The sequence below is a fragment of the Phodopus roborovskii genome, unplaced genomic scaffold (genome assembly GCF_943737965.1).
Source record: "Phodopus roborovskii unplaced genomic scaffold, PHOROB, whole genome shotgun sequence".
Taxonomy (NCBI): Eukaryota; Metazoa; Chordata; class Mammalia; order Rodentia; family Cricetidae; genus Phodopus; species Phodopus roborovskii.
This window is the reverse complement of record NW_026126588.1, coordinates 19,752,004-19,768,111: the sequence shown is the minus strand read 5'-3', so window position 1 is coordinate 19,768,111 and position 16,108 is coordinate 19,752,004. Positions and strand designations below refer to the sequence as shown.

At 51.8% G+C, this 16,108-nt stretch overlaps 1 protein-coding gene across 1 annotated transcript; it reads left to right on the top strand.

The window, feature by feature from the left end:
- Positions 1 to 6,789: 6,789 nt before the first annotated feature.
- Positions 6,790 to 15,798, top strand: Actr1b (actin related protein 1B). Its single transcript, XM_051204567.1, has 11 exons — positions 6,790 to 6,953; positions 8,603 to 8,667; positions 9,935 to 10,010; positions 13,372 to 13,497; positions 13,621 to 13,745; positions 14,208 to 14,424; positions 14,540 to 14,632; positions 14,733 to 14,907; positions 15,278 to 15,339; positions 15,494 to 15,534; positions 15,658 to 15,798. Exons 1-11 carry the CDS (start codon positions 6,906 to 6,908, stop codon positions 15,758 to 15,760), a joined length of 1,131 nt encoding a protein of 376 aa, XP_051060524.1. The 5' UTR covers positions 6,790 to 6,905; the 3' UTR covers positions 15,761 to 15,798.
- Positions 15,799 to 16,108: the final 310 nt, after the last annotated feature.

The window sequence follows — 16,108 nt, the reverse complement described above, 5'->3', positions numbered from 1 at the left end:
CTGTGCTCTGTGAGGTCATACTGGGAAAGGAGCATCCGTCGTCTGGGACCGAGTGGAATGTTAGTGACTTTCAAATGGCCTCTCGGTTCGTTTCCTTGGCTCTTTGAGGGCTCCCTCAATCCTGCATGCCCTGCAAGTTGAAGATGGGAACCTATCAGTAGGACTCTTAGGCTACACAGGACAAAACTCAACTGTGGTCTCTTAAACCAACTGGAGGCAGCTAGAGCCACCAGGCATACTGTAGTGATAACATTAACGTATCGTATTGACAGGAGGGATGTTCCTTGCTGGTAAAAGGCTTCCTTGGTGTATATGAGGTCCTTACTTGGACCCTCAGCGCCAAGAAAACAAAAAGGTGTCCCGTTAATGAAGTTTGCTCAGTATAGATTGAACCCGGGAGGCCCACGTGTTAAAGATCGGGTCCTCAGCCCACGGTACCACTGCAGACAATCGAACCTTTAGGAGACAGGTCTTAGCTGGAAGATCCTTGAGGTGGGCTCTGACAGGGAGGGGGCGCTCCTACATTTGAATGCGTAGTCATCAGGGGGTGGCACTACTTGAGAAGGATTAGGAGGTGTGGCCTCGTTGGAGTGGGTGTGGCCTCGCTGGAGTGGGTGTGGCCTCGTTGGAGTGGGTGTGGCCTCGTTGGAGGAAGTGTGGCACTGGCTTTGAGGTTTCAAAGGCCCAGGCCAGGCCCAGTGTATCTCTCCCTGCTGCTTGCGGATCTGGATGCAGAACTCTCAGCTACGGCACCGTGTCTGCCCGAGGGCCACCATGCTCCACACTTTTGTCATGGGGTGTCTTCACAGCAGGAGAATGGTGACTACGACAAGGGGACACAGAAAAAGAGGGAGAGACGGAGAGTTATGTGGGTGGGAGAGTGGAGACATGGCTTACAGTTAGGAGCACTTGTTGTGTGAGCTTATGTATCCTTATGGGTTAGAGTTCAGATCCTAGCACCCACATAAAACTAAACATGGTCCTGAGCACACCTGTAGCCATGGCACTAAGAGGAGCGGAGACAGAATTGCTGGGGCTTGTGACCAAACCTACGTGAAAACTGAGAGCTCTGGGTTCAGTGAGAGACCCTGCCTCAAAGACACACGTGCACACGCCACATGCACACATGACTTAGAGTAGACACGGAACTCTTGCTAAACCTGCTGCGTTAGCTTGCTAAGGCCACTATAGCAAAGTACCACAAAATGAGTGATGTAAACAACCAATTTATTCCCTCGCTGCTCTGGCGGTCAGAAATCTGGGATCAATGTGCTGGCAACACTGGGTCTTTCTGCAGGACGAGAGGAAGAGATCTCTTCTAGGACTTGGCCTGAAGGCAGCTGTCTTCTCCCTGAGCCTGCAACATCACTGTCCCTCCATACACATCTACGTCCAATGGCCTCTTACGAGCACATCTGCCATACTGGATTAGAGTCCACTCTTGTAGCCTCGTTTTGATTTCCTTACCTCTGTAAAGACTCTAAATCCAGATACACTCATATTCTAAGGCCCCAAGGATGGGATTTCAGCATCTAAATGTGGACACAAGTCAACCCATCACATAGGTTTAGTTTATTTCTCTAAAATACCATCAAGAAAACAAAAACTAGAACACACACATAAACTTAACACACACACACATGCACACATATACAACACAAACACATACACACACCTCACACCCTTAGCAAAGATAGAAAACAGAAAATATCCAACTTCAAATGAGTAAAAGGAAAAATAACATTTCTAATTCTGGCCTCTACCAAGTAAAACACAGCAGCCCAAGATGGTCTAACCCTCTACCCCACTGATTTGTGTTTTACCTTATACTTAACCCTTCATAATATGTGAAATATCATTGTAAAAGACGCAGCATATTTTCTATGTATTCTATAGCTAGAGTATCATTATTTGTATGAAATCCCAACTCTAAAAAGCAGTTTCCGGTACTTGGGAGGCGGAGGTAGGCCTCTGAGAGTTTGAGGCCAGCCTGGTCTACATAGTGAGTTCCAGGACTACATAGACCGTCTCAAAAACAAAAAAGCAGTTTAGGGGACAGCAAGATGGCTCCTCAGGTGAGAACACTTGCCACCAAGCCCGATGACCTGAGTTTAGTCCACAAGACCTACATGGTGGATAAGATGACCGACTTCCCTTGGGTTGTGCTCAGATGTCCACACGCAAAACAGGGCACTCATGCACGCACACACAAGGACACACACACACACACATAAAGATGCACATACAGAATACATGCAATGTTTACGATAATTTTGTCTATATGAGGCATCGTTACAGAATAATAGTTTGTGGCTTAAATCAGAAATTAGTGTTTTACAAGATCTACTCTAGAAAAACTACAGGCTATTAATGGTTACTGGGAGAGAGAGAGTCACTCTTCTCCAAGGTTAAGCCTATGATACATTACCCAATCCCAAGAGGTCAGCCCTAAACATATATGGGCAACACTAAATTATCCCAGCAGGTTGTACTTATAAACATGCATTACACACATGCCAAAAATATAATTAAATAACAAGAGGCCATGCGTTTCAGGAGTGGGAGGAAATGAAAGGATTTGAGGGAGGAGAGGGGAATGGGAATGATCAAAAAACTAAATTCTCAGAATATAAACATTATGAAAGAAAGTATTGTTTAAAAATCCATTTCCAAACCAGGCATGGAGAAGCATGCCTTTAATCCCAGCACTGGTAAGGCAGAGGCATTCAGACCTCTGTGAGTTCAAGGATAGCCTGGTCTATAAAGTGAGATCCAGGAAAGCCAGGAAAACCCTGTCTCAAAAATTAAATAAATATTTCTTATGTAAACGTGTATACACGTTTTTAACTACTCAACATTTAAGTGTAAAATAATTTCATGCAAAAATGTTTATTTTAAATAATATGCATGAGGGAGAACTGGAGAGATGGCTCAGAGGTTAAGACCACTGACTGCTCTTCCAGAGGACCTGGGTTCAAGTCCCAGTACCCATATGGCAGCTCACAACTGCCTGTAACTTCTGGATCCTACATCATTACACAGACAAACATGTAAATAAAATACTAATGCACACAAAATAAAAAAAATATATAATATACATATTAAAGTAACAACACACAATTGCACAAGCATTTACTGGTTTTTCTCTAATAGTTTTCTTTTATCTATGAAGTAATGTTTTAAAAAACGTATTCTTCTCTCAAATATTACATCCCACCCAGTTTCCCCTCCCCCCACTCCTCCTAGCACCTCTCCCCACTTCTCCTCTCTGCCAAATTCACTTTTCCATTTCCCCTCGGGAAAGAGCAGGCCTCCCAAGGATACCAACAGGACGCGGCACAAGTTACGATAAAACAAGGCACAACCCCTCATATCAGGACTGGGCAAAGCAGCTCAGTGGGAGGAAAGGGTCCCAAGAGCGGACAAGAGAATCGAAGAGAAGCCCCTCTCCAATGTCAGGAGTCCCACAAGAAGAGCGAGCTAAACAACCATAGCATGTTTGCAGAGGACCGCGGTCAGACCCATACAGGCTCCCTGACTGTGGTTTCAGTCAATGGGAGCCCCAGGAGCCCTGCTTAGTCGATTCTGTGGGCCCTGTTCTCATAGTGCAAGCCTCTTGCTCCTACAATCCCCCCCTTTCTTTAGGGTCCCCCTCCCTCTCCCTAATGTTTGGCTCTGGGTCTCTGCATCTGGTCCTGTTGGTTGCCAGATGAGGCCTTTCTGAAGACAGTTGGGCCAGGCACCCACCGATCTATGAGAATAAAGTTGGGAGTAGTTCCATTCAAGCCTCTGATTCCTGGCCATCCAAGAAGTGACAGGGGGGCTGACACTGCCTAGAAGTCGTTTTGTGTGTGTGTGTGTGTGTGTGTGTGTGTGTGTGTGTGTCTATGTGAGTGAAAGCCAAGAGTATACCTCCAGACTTCATATGAAGTAAATTTTTAAAATGTGTTTGTATTTTAGGTGCATTGGTGTTTTGTCCTCTTCTTGGTTATATTTTCATCCCAAAATCTGACATCTTCCCCCAGCATCCCCAGTGCAAACCAGGTCTGCATGGCTGTATTCACATAACTCTCGGCTGGTGACATGTAACCACCAGAGTTCACTAATGCCAGCCTGGTCCCAGAGCCGCATCAGCCCCAAATATCATGCAGAGAAGCTGTATTAGATATAAAGCTGCTGGCCTGTTACTAGCATTTCTTATTGGCTAGCTCGGTCTTAAATATTAACCCATTTCTATCAATCTAAGTGTTTCCACGTGGTCTTACCTTACCGGAGAGAGGGTCCTGACCTCTCAAGTCCCTACATCTTGACTCTCCTCTACTACATCTCCCAGAAGCCTCCTTGTCTCCTAGTCCCGCCTATCTTGCCTTCCTATTGGCCAACAGTGCTTTATTGACTAACCAGTAAGAGAAACATTTACAGAATGACATCCCCCGTCACCTGCCCACCTCCCCTCCCACGCCACTTGGTCCTCTCTTACCTCCTTGCATCACCTCAGGAACAGAATGGGAGCGGCTGTGCTGCTGGGCACGAGTGTGTACCGTTTCCAGTTATCCTTGTGTTCTCCTCAATCTGCTACCCGATTCCTCTCACTTCCAGGCAGATTTGCCTGGGAGCTAAGCACCAGAAGGGGGCGTCTACTCTTTCTTCTGGAAAACTAAACTTGACTTGGTTTAGTTTGAGGCAGGGCCTTGTTTTGCAATCCTGGCGACCACAAACTCCCCGGCTCAAGTGATCCTGTTGCCTCAGGCCCTCACCAGCTGGGTCTACAGACAAACAGCATTGCACCTAGGTTAAAAAACAAAAACAAGACCAACTACTTTTACGTAAGCCACCTAGGCATACAGTGGAAGTCAGCAAACTTTTTTCCAGCATAGTCTTCCTTAAAGTCAATGCAAACACCCTTGGGAAAGGAAAAGCAGTCAATGAAACCCAAAACTTCTGTTTTGAGGAAAAAAATCATTACAATCATAAAGCTTCTATACCCCAGTGTTTCTCAGCCTTCCTAACGCTGTGGCCTGTTAATAGTTTCTCATGTTACAGTGACCCCAACCAGAAAATGGTTTTCATTGCTACTTCATAACTGTAACTTTGCTATTGTTATGAACCATAATGTAAAATGTTTTCCGATGGTCTTAGGTGACTCCTGTGAAAGGGTGGTTTGACCCCCAAAGGGGTCATTTGAGAAACACGGCTCTAGCCAGCCTGATCAGGGATAAAAGACAAAAAGCAAGCATGGTGGGTGTCAAGAATGAGAGGAAACATCTCTACAGACCCTGAAAGAAAAACATGGGTACATTATGGACAACTTTTTGCCAGTTGAATCTACAGAAAGTGGACAGATTCTACCACAGATACAAAGTAACAGAGCTCTAGTCAAGATGTAGCTTCAAGACAGTAAGTGTGGCTCAGTGGTAGAGAACTTGCCCAGCCGCAGGTTCCACCCGGAGGGAAGAAGAAGGAAGAGGAGGATGGGAGGAGGAAGCTTTCGCCACTTGATCCATTCTTCTTCTCTTTTAAAGGAATGTAATCTGTGGGTCACAATCTTCCCACAAAGAAAACTTAAAATCTAGGTAACTTCATCAGTGAACTCCATCAACACAAAAGATACGGCCTCTCTTAAGGTGATTTTCTCAGATGATGTCCCGGCAACAAAACACTGACGCCACAGACTTTGTGTTATTCACTGATGCCTCAACGAAACAAAGTCCACAGAAACTATTGACTATCCACAAAGGCACCAATTCAATGAGGATGACATATATTATACATGAATATATTAATATACAATATATAAATTATGTATAATTTTTTGAGAGAGGATCTCACTATGTAGCCTCTGCTGGCCTCTGGAAGTCAGAGAGGGGCCTGCCTCTGCCTCCCTATTGTTAGGATTAAAGACGTGCCACCACACCCAGCTTCTCTGTCCTTCCTTTTTTTTTTTAACATTTATTTTGCTTGTATGTGCCTGTGGTTGTATATATTCCATGGTACACTTGTAGCAATCAGAGGACAGCTTGTGGAAGCTGGTTCTCTCCTTACACCATTCAGGTCTCTGAAATCAAACACCAGGCAGTCAGCCTTAGTGCTAAATACCTTTACCTGTGCGGGCATCTTGTCACCAGGAAGCATATCAATCTTAACAATAATACTGGGATAATCTGATGACTGGTGCACAATTATGAGCCCCAGTGCTTACCTGACACATGTACAAAAACTAACTCAAACACAGGCCTAAATATAAGTTAAAGCTATACTACTCCTAGAATAAAATACAAGCGAAATTATCATTCACCTAAGGTTTAAATTTTATTAAATTCAAAACGATTTGTTGCTGCTAAGTAAGGCAGAACACGCCTGCAATTCCCGCACTTGTGAGGCTGGAGGATTCCACGGGCAAGGCCAGCCTATCTCTAAAAACCAAAATACAAATAAATTCAACTAATTTGACTCTCACGTTGAAATAGTCAAGGCTGTCTTCCTATGAGTGTTCACGGATGTCGCATTAAAGACGTGTTTCCAGTGCGTGAAACTCCCCAATGGCAGGCAACGTGTTCTTTTCAGTTTCTGGGTCCCCCTTTAAGCACCCAGCCATGACATCATTGCACCGACGCCGCGCAGCCTACCTTGGCAACGCCCGGCTCTCTTCCGGGCCGCTTCAATTGGCTGGCTGGCTCTAAGATGCCCCGCCCCCGCCCCCCCCCCGCAGTCTGCCCCGGAGCCTGCCATCAATCAGGCCGGTTGGCAGCTGTGATTGGCCACGGGGTCGGGTTCGCGTAGGCATCGCACTGGGGGAGGGGCGCGGCGCCCCATCTAGAGTCGCCACCGTCCGGGTCCCCCGCGCGCCCGTAGCCCGCCGGTCCTCCTGCAGCCCGCCTGCTGGGCAGGGCCGGCTCGGCCCGGCCATGGAGTCCTACGACATCATCGCCAACCAGCCCGTAGTCATCGACAATGTGAGTCTGGGCAGCGGGGGTGGGGGAGGGCTGTGTCCCGCCCAGGGGTCGCACGCGGCGCCACGCAGTGGCCCGTGCTGGTGGGGCCAGGTGTGGGCCTCGGGACCACTTCCCTCGGAGCCCAGGATGTGCGGGACAGCTGCACACAGCCAAGAGGTCCTTGGAGCTCCAGGCAGGTGGACGCGTCTGTCTTGGGTGGAAGTGCTGGGCAAGTTTCGACCCCCCGCCCCCGGCCCTTTGCCTGGTGGTCAGCTTGATGTAGGCTGGCTGACATCTGACCTTTGCACACTGCCGGCCCCATCTTTTGGAAGACCTGGTGATCTTTACAACATTTCATAAGGGGCTGCACCTAGAGCTAAAAACACTGCTCGTTCATCCCTACCAGCCAAGTACCCTCCAACACTTGGCGCGGTCCTTGCCGCTTTAACCCCTCTCTAAAATCCCTTTGGACAGTGCAGGACCACTTTTAACCAGGACGGAGCAGCAGCAGTTGGGGTAGTTTCCCAGCCTGAAAGGAAGGAGGCCCATCTTCCCGAGGCTTTGTCTTCCAGAGCCCGGGTTCTGCTTGCCTTGGCTTCCCTGGGAGATGCCTAGCCTCAAAGCCCTTCTTGACATGGCTGGGGTTTCCGTGGCTATGCCTAGATGATGCCTCTGGTGTGTAGGCCATGGAGTTTTTGACAGTGACACACTTCTGCTCTTTCTGGGAGCTGACTCCTACCCACGTGACCCCCGGATGGTCCCTCTGTGGCTGCCTTTTTTTTTTTTTTTTTTTGGACTCTCTTAAATCATAACAAGATGTTTATCATAGAGGCTAGTCCTGGGCTCGGCGATGTGCCTGTCCAGCCAGTGCTCTGGAAACTACAGTGCACTTTCCTTCTTGGTGGTCAACAAACTTATGACCTCAGAGGCACCCGCTTGGCTCCTTTTGGGCTTGGAGGCCCTGGCCTGTAACTTGGACATGCTTGTTTCTGTCCTGCACACCCAGCAGTTGTGATGGAGAGGTGGGCAAAGGGCAGGAGAAGGTGATGACTGAGTGGAAGGTTTGCCAGGTTCTTGTTGAAATCCTAGGTCCGGCTTCCAGGCTGGAGCAGGGTCAGGGCCGGTTTCACCTGTCTTCCCACACACCAAGCGGTCTCCCCGGGGGCCCGGTGTGTGGTCTGTCTCTGCTGGTGAAGAAAGGGACTCTTGAATAGGGCGGCACTGAGGGGTAGCATCTAGCTATCTTTGGAGTGTAGCTGTAACCCTGCTCCCACAGGAACTAGCCATAGCATTCCCAGAGGAGGATGTGTGTAATGGTTTCTCTCTCCTCGCTGATACCCTTCTGGTGCTGGTGACTGCTGGTAGCGGAGAACCTGGGCACTGTAGAGCATTGGGCAGCGACCCTGACCACCCGCTAGTGCCCCTAACAGCCCATCATCTGTCTGCCCCTTGAGTCTCCAGATGCAGCCAAATAAAAAATCTCCAGGACAGGAAATGCAGTATCGATTCCAGTTTCCAGCTGCTAGTGCTTGTAAATGGTCTTGTCCTCCAGGTGTGGTCTCAGGCTTCCTCCCTACCCAGCCTTGGTGGGGCTGCCAATGCTGGCCACTTGGGGGACCCTGGCTGCACCTGATTCGATGGCAGGAGCTAAACATTGCTTTCCCTTGCAGGGTTCAGGGGTGATCAAGGCTGGTTTTGCAGGGGACCAGATTCCTAAGTACTGTTTCCCAAACTAGTAAGTGTGGCTGGAGCATCAGCCCCCCCCCCCACCTCCCTTATTTTCTTTGGGAAGAGAGTGTGTGTGTGTGTGTGTGTGTGTGTGTGTGTGTGTGTGTGTGTGTGTACACGTGTGAATGTGTGCATCGGGTCCTTTGGTCACAGCTTCCCCTCCACCTGTAAGAGGAAACACCGGATTGGTGAGCTCTGGGAGACCTAGGTGCTGGGTTTCCTCTTCAGAGCCTCTTACCTTTGTTTTTGGCAGAGCCTGAGAGGGAGGAGAAACAGCCAGCATTGCCCTGGGGATGGGGTGTGGTGATGGCTGTAGCAGGGAAAGAAGGGACCTCTCTCCAGGGAAAGAGCTAAACTCCCATGAGAGTAGGGGGAGGGTACACAGGCATTGCTGCCTCCCTGGAAAGGTTTTTCTGATTACTGTGGAGTTTGGGAGCCTCCTGAAAGGCAAGCGTACATTCATTCTAAGCTGTAACCCCTAACCCCTAGAAATGTTTTCATCAGGACTCATTTATATTTAACATCTAGGAAATTTTCCTGTCTAGCCCTCCCCACACATACCCCAGGTGGTACTGGTGGCAGCAGAAATGCCTGGGTATAGTAGCATCCTAGAGATCCTAGAGTACCTGGGCCCTACCTTCCCCACTGGGAAGTTTCTCTCTGGAGCCTCTCGGAGCCTGAAGGATCTGTGCGTGGCCCACAGGTCAGAGCTGGACCCTGAAGTCCCCTGTCTGGGGACAAGGCCAGCCTGAGCACCCTGAGGGTGCGCTGAAAGGCTCCACCCACTCTGGTGGGTGTCGGGGAAAGCTGCTGGTACGTGGGGAATGTGGGTCACGATTTGGAATGGCTGCTCATCAGATACATGCGTGCCAAGAACTGAATCTCTATTCTGGAAGCTGTGGTGGTGGCCAGGGACAGTGGCCACTGTGAGAGGGATGTACAAGGAAGCCACTACCCAGTTCTGGGGCTGTCCTCCGTCTGTCAGCCGACGAGAGGGTGGGCAGAGTCAGTGTGGCTAACAGGAGGCCCATGCTGGAGCCAGCCCATGAGGGGCCCGCCACTCACACTCAGCCCTCCCTGGAGAGAGGCCCATTCCTTCAGACCCTCGCACTGTTTGTACTTCTAAGACCCATGTTGCAGCCCACTACCCATAAGCCTAGGCTCTGACCTTTGCCCTGGCGGCCCTCTAGGGCTCTGCAGTTGGGCTACAGTTTTCCTGGACACAGGTTCAGCCATGCACCTGCCCAACTCACTGACCTTCTGTGTCCTGGCAGTGTTGGACGGCCCAAGCACGTGCGGATTATGGCTGGAGGCCTGGAGGGGGACCTCTTCATTGGACCGAAGGCAGAGGTAACTGGCCCTTGGCGGAGTTGCTCAGTCACAGGAGAGCTGGCTGGCGGTTTCTAGGGTCTCTGTGCCTTTTTGGCTCCTCTTGATTGTTCGTTGCTGTGTACGTGGCAAGGCAACCCCCCTTCTGTGAGATGTGAACAAGACGGCACTCCTGAGGGGTGTGCTTGGGCCCCCTGCCCTCTTTCAGACAGTTTGGAAACTGGGAGAAAGAACTGATTAAGATCATAAGCCTGTGACCACAGCCCTTGGGAGGGGTGGAGGCAGGAGAATCGGAAGTTCAAATCATCTTCAGCTACCCCCAAAAGTGACGGGTGGACATGACCCTCTGCTGTGAGGGCTGGGGCCGTTTCTTACTGTGGCTAGACTGCCATCCCTGGGGACTAAACAAGCAAATCAGACTCGAGGGATAGAGGGAGGAGCCAGGCCAGCATGGGCAGGAGTCAGGCACCCACCCGGGGAATAAAGGCACAGTCTGGGGCCTGGCAGGGGGAGGGAATAGCAGGGCAGATGAGCTGCTCCTGGGGGTGAGGACCAGCCGTGTCCACTAGAGGGATGTCTGAGGGCGGGTGGGGGGTGGCGTCTCCTGTAGAAGACAGATGAAGACAGACTAGAGAGCCGGGCCAACACAGAGCCCTGGCTGTACTCTGGAAGAGCGATGGCCCCAGGTGGCCTAGGAGGGGCTGTGCTGTCAGGAACACTGGCTGGCGTGCTGAAAGCGGACCCTGACCAAGGCATCAGGAGACACTGCAGAGTTCAGGCAGTGAGGGAGGGAGCACGTAAGAGGGGGATTGTGGGATGGGGCATATTTCCAGGAGTCTTTCCCTGGGTAGATGGAAACAGTGGCTCTTTTTTAAGGCCCCAGTGAGAAACCAGACTACTGAAGCTCACCCCGGGGGACCAGAGGCTTTATTGATAGGGTGTGAGTGAGGGGCTGGTGTGGGAGCAATCTTCACTCTTCAGTTAGCCTTCCCCAGCCTATAAATGCTAGCATCCAAGGCCCCGAGACCATGTGCAGTCAGGACAGAGCTACTTATGAACACCTGGGGGAGGGGTGGGAGGGAGAAATCTCAGGTGGGGTCCAGTGCCCCTCCCGCCCCCTCCCCCCTCTAAGGGAACCCAGCGGGCCATCAAAAGGTTTCTCACAAGCTGATCCGATGAAAACGGCTCCTCTTCTGCATAGGTATCTGGCCATTCTCCAACTTCAGCAGAGTGCCCAGCAAGCCCTCCTAGCGTCTTGAGCGTCTCCCATGTCTGTAGTCTTGGTGGTGTTCCTTCTGCAAAACCCAAGTACAAACATGGGAAGAGGGGAAACAGAGAGGCGTCCAGTAGAAGCTGTGAGAACCCAAGTGCAAAAGCAGATACTTGGAAAAGTACATGACATTCACTTACAAAGTAACTGCAGTTCTTTCCTTCTTAGGGCCTGTGACTGTCCCCGACCGACCGTGCAGCATTCTGTCTGAGCTCACGGTACCAGATGTAAATTCCTGTCTACTGAGCAAGCCTTAAGCCCAGTCAGAAAGTTGGCAGTGTCAGTAACAGTTCTTGCCATTATTGTACTGCCTGGGACATCTTGCCTGTCATCTCCATAATGTAGCGTGCGTGTGATGTCCGAGTAGAACTTTGGACCACAATTTTCCCCCAGAAGCCTTCGTAGCGCCTTTCAACGCTATAAAGGCTAACCAGTGGACAGGGGAAATTTCAGTCTCAGCAGGATTTTACCACATCCTGCAGCCAACATGACTGCAGCCAACAGGGTCTTACCCGCCACTTTCGCTACACGCCCGACAGCGTTAACAGTGGCCTTTATTGCTTAGAGGGCTTAGAGGGCCTCCCTGGTCAACCCACCCCAAGCACTGGGATTCTCAGTTGACCTCAAACCCCTCAAAGGTCTATCTCACACCCTCACAAGGGACCCTGCATTCACTCTTAACTTTTCCATGCAAGAGTTGCATGCAGAAACCTCCTACTTACCTTTGTGGGTGTCTTAGGGTTTCTGTTGTTGCGATGAAGCATCATGACCAAAGGCAGGTTCATCTTAGAAGGAAGTCAGGACGAGAACTCAGACAGGGCAGGGTCCTGGCTGGAGGCAGGAGCTGATGCAGAGGCCATGGCGAGGTGCTGCTCACTGGCTTACTCGGCATGCTTTCTTACAGAACCCAGAACCTCTGGCCGAGGCATTGAACCACCTACCTTGGGGCTGGGCCCTCCCCCATCAGTCACTAGGATGTCATCCCTGCCTGGCCTGACCGTAAAGCCCCCAGGAGTCTCACTTGTGCCTGGCCCTTGCACCCTTTGTAACCTCTCCCTTCAGACCCTTGACCCTTTAGGCGCACTGTTAAGTTTTTCAGATGGGTTTCCAACCCTACAGGGCACTCGGGTTAGCATTAACCCGAGTTATGTCCTCTATATAATTAAACCCTTTCAACCCAGGATGCTCAGGATGACAAAGCAAGGTCCTAGGTCCCCATCCCATGACAAATAGTAGGGTTGTAAAGATAACTTCGAAGTACTTTGGGAGTCCATTCCAGGCAAGTATCGGTTTCCAGAAACCCAAAGCTGAGTAAACATTAAGTTCAGTACATCGTCAAAGGATTCCAATTTCCTTTCTTTTTTTAAGACGCTGGGGGTTGGTTTTTATTTTAATTTTTTGTGCAGTGATTGATGTTTTGCCCGCATGTATGTCTGACTGTGTGAGGACGTCAGATCCCCTGGAACTCGAGTTACAGACAGTTGTGAGCTGCGGTGTGGGTTGGGAGCTGGGAATTGAACTCAGGGCTTCTGGAAGAACGGCAGTGCTCTTGACTACGGAGCTCCAGCATTTTTCTAGTCTTGACATACTCAGTAGGGCTCAGGTGGCTCAGCTGATCAGACCTAAGGCCGAGGGGAACAGTATTTTATACCTCCCACCCCGCATTCGGCTGCTCCTTCTTGCCTTGAGACTGGTGTGTCCTTGGTTGCCATTCCAGTACCGCTGCAGCCAGATGGTACCTCTCCATTTGCCACACCTGGCTGCCAAAGGGACTTCTATTTGGGTGACTAATCTGTGCTCCCCTCTCCCAAGAGAAAAATACACACCGCATATTCAGGGGAGGAAGCTGCCCAACTCTGGTCAGACGTAATCCTTTTCCCCAGTACTGCTGTAGAGCATCTCTGTTACCCTGAGGCTTGTCTGCGATGCCCTTGGGTGCTACCAGGGAACCAAGGAACACCTAGTTCTAGCACCCACCCAGGCCCAAATGGTTTTGGGGAGAGGGGGGCTGGGTGTCATGAAACAAGGCACAGGCAGGAGGCAACTTGGGAGTGTGCAGCAGCTGCTTTGAGAGGGCCAGGCGCTATGTCTGTCTTCCCCCCTGCCCTCCAGGAGCACCGAGGGCTGCTGACCATCCGCTACCCCATGGAGCACGGTGTGGTGCGAGACTGGAATGACATGGAGCGCATCTGGCAGTACGTCTACTCTAAGGACCAGCTGCAGACCTTCTCCGAGGAGGTGTGGTAGCCACGCTTGCCTCCACACTCCCAGCTCCCGGCGGCCCCTCCCGCTCCCCGTCTGCAGATTGATAGGACTTGCCCTGCTCTCCCTGTGTGTGTGTGACTCCCTCATCTCTCCTAGCATCCTGTTCTTCTGACGGAAGCCCCACTGAACCCCAGTAAGAACCGGGAGAAGGCGGCAGAGGTGTTCTTTGAGACCTTCAATGTTCCTGCACTGTTCATCTCCATGCAGGCCGTGCTCAGCCTGTGAGTGCCCAGCCTGGCGTCCCTGGAGGCATAGCCTCTCGATCCCCTCCATGCCCGTTTCTACAGTAGTATAAATAATATCCCAAGGGCTGGAGAGATGGCTCAGAGGTTGAGATCACTGGCTGCTCTTCCCCGGGGTCCCGAGTTCAGTTCCCAGCAACCCACATGGTGGCTCACAACCGTCTATAATGAGGTCTGGTGCCCCCTTCTGGCCTGCAGGCGCACATGCAGTCATAACTCTGTAATATTAGCCTGGTGTCGGGGTTGCCTTTAATCCCAGCACTCAGCCTGGTCTACAGAGCTAGTTCCAGGACAGGCTCCAAAGCCATACAGAGAAACCCTGTCTCAAAAAACAAACAAGCAAACAAAAAGCAGCATGGTACTACCCCAGGGCCCCTTGCGGGGTTGAGGAGGCCGTCCCTCCTCGGTGGCTGACGTAAATGAATGTTGACCTGGCGGCAGGTATGCAACAGGGCGCACAACAGGAGTGGTTTTGGACTCGGGGGACGGGGTCACTCACGCTGTCCCCATCTATGAGGGCTTTGCCATGCCACACTCCATCATGCGGGTAGACATCGCGGGCCGTGACGTCTCTCGATATTTGAGGCTGCTGCTGCGCAAGGAAGGGGCTGACTTCCACACCTCGGCTGAGTTTGAGGTTGTCCGGACCATCAAAGAGGTGATAAAGGGCTTGGGGGTGTGGACATGGCCGGGGCCGGGGCGGCCAAGACGTGAAAGCAAGCCCTGGGTACAAGCACAAGCATCCCCGCTAAGAGTGTGCCCTGCCCACACAGCGAGCCTGCTACCTGTCCATCAACCCGCAAAAGGACGAGGCTCTAGAGACCGAGAAGGTGCAGTACACCCTTCCAGACGGCAGCACACTTGATGTAAGTGGCCAGGCCTGATTCTAGGGTGGTAGCCCAAGCTGACCTGGAGGGAGAGGACTGGGCTCCTCTGGGGAAGGTGCTTCAGTCTTCTTTCCCACAGGTGGGGCCCGCACGCTTCCGGGCCCCTGAGCTGCTGTTCCAGCCAGACCTGGTGGGGGATGAGAGTGAGGGGCTCCATGAAGTCCTGGTCTTCGCCATCCACAAGTCCGACATGGACCTTCGCCGGACGCTCTTCTCCAATATTGTGCTCTCAGGGGGTTCAACACTCTTTAAAGGTACTGCTGGGGAGACCGTGGCAGGGCCAAAGGCCCGGGGTAGCCAGCTCCTCAGACCACCTGCTCTCTGCAGCCAGCAATGAATTAAAGTATGCCAGGCGTGGGGGCGTACACCCGCCATTTCAGTATAGGGGTTGAGGAGGGAAGATGGTGAGCTCAGGGCCAGCCTGGATTACAGAGGTGTCTTCAGGGAAGACGTAGGGACAGGTGGCACCGAGTGGCTTTAGGTTACATCTCATGTCAGTATCCCAGCAAGCTGTGCCCACCCGCAGCCAGGGCGCTGGAAGAGGGGTGGCAGCAGCTAGGGGTGAAAGGTCACCATGGCAAGTGGTGGGCTGTGGTCCAGACTTGGCCATCCTTGCATCCACAGGCTTTGGAGACAGGTTACTAAGTGAGGTAAAGAAGCTCGCCCCAAAGGACGTTAAAATCAAGGTGAGACTGGAAACCTCTGGGGAGAGGGTGCTGAGGTGCCGGCCTTCAGGGAGATGGGAGCCGTCCCCATTCCCCACCCTGCCCTCGCCGCCTTGGGTTTGAGGGTGATGGCTGTGTAGGGACGGGTGGTTGTGTAACCATCTGCTCCTCCTAGATTTCAGCCCCTCAGGAACGGCTATACTCCACGTGGATCGGGTAAGGCAGGGCGCAGACCCAAGGGCGAGGGAAGTGGATGGATTTCTTTCCCAAGTGAGGCCCCGGGGGATGGCAGCTGGCCCCGCCCACAGGTACCAAAGAGTATCCTCTCCACCCTTACAGCGGCTCCATCCTCGCCTCCCTGGACACCTTCAAGAAGATGTGGGTATCCAAAAAGGAATACGAAGAAGATGGCTCCCGTGCGATTCACCGCAAAACCTTCTAATGCCCAGGGAGGGTGGACGTTCTGGGGGAGGGGAGGGGAGGGGGGAGCCTCGACCCCTTTTGGTCTGGGTTCGGTTCTAGGCCTAGGGCCCCCTGCATGCCCTGACTCTGGAGCAGGTGGTGCGGTCATGCTCACCTGTAGCCCTCCCCTCCCCCTGCGCTCAGCATACACAAACAGACACAGTAAGGTTTAGCCACACGGATGGCAGTCCCAAGCTGGAGCACGGGCGCTCACCCCAACCTTTAGTTGGTGTGCGCGACCCTCTCAGCGGGGTCACTTTGGCCTGTGGTTCCTTGCTCTGATCTTGAAGCTCCAAGACCAGATACTCGGATGCCTCATTTGTTCTGA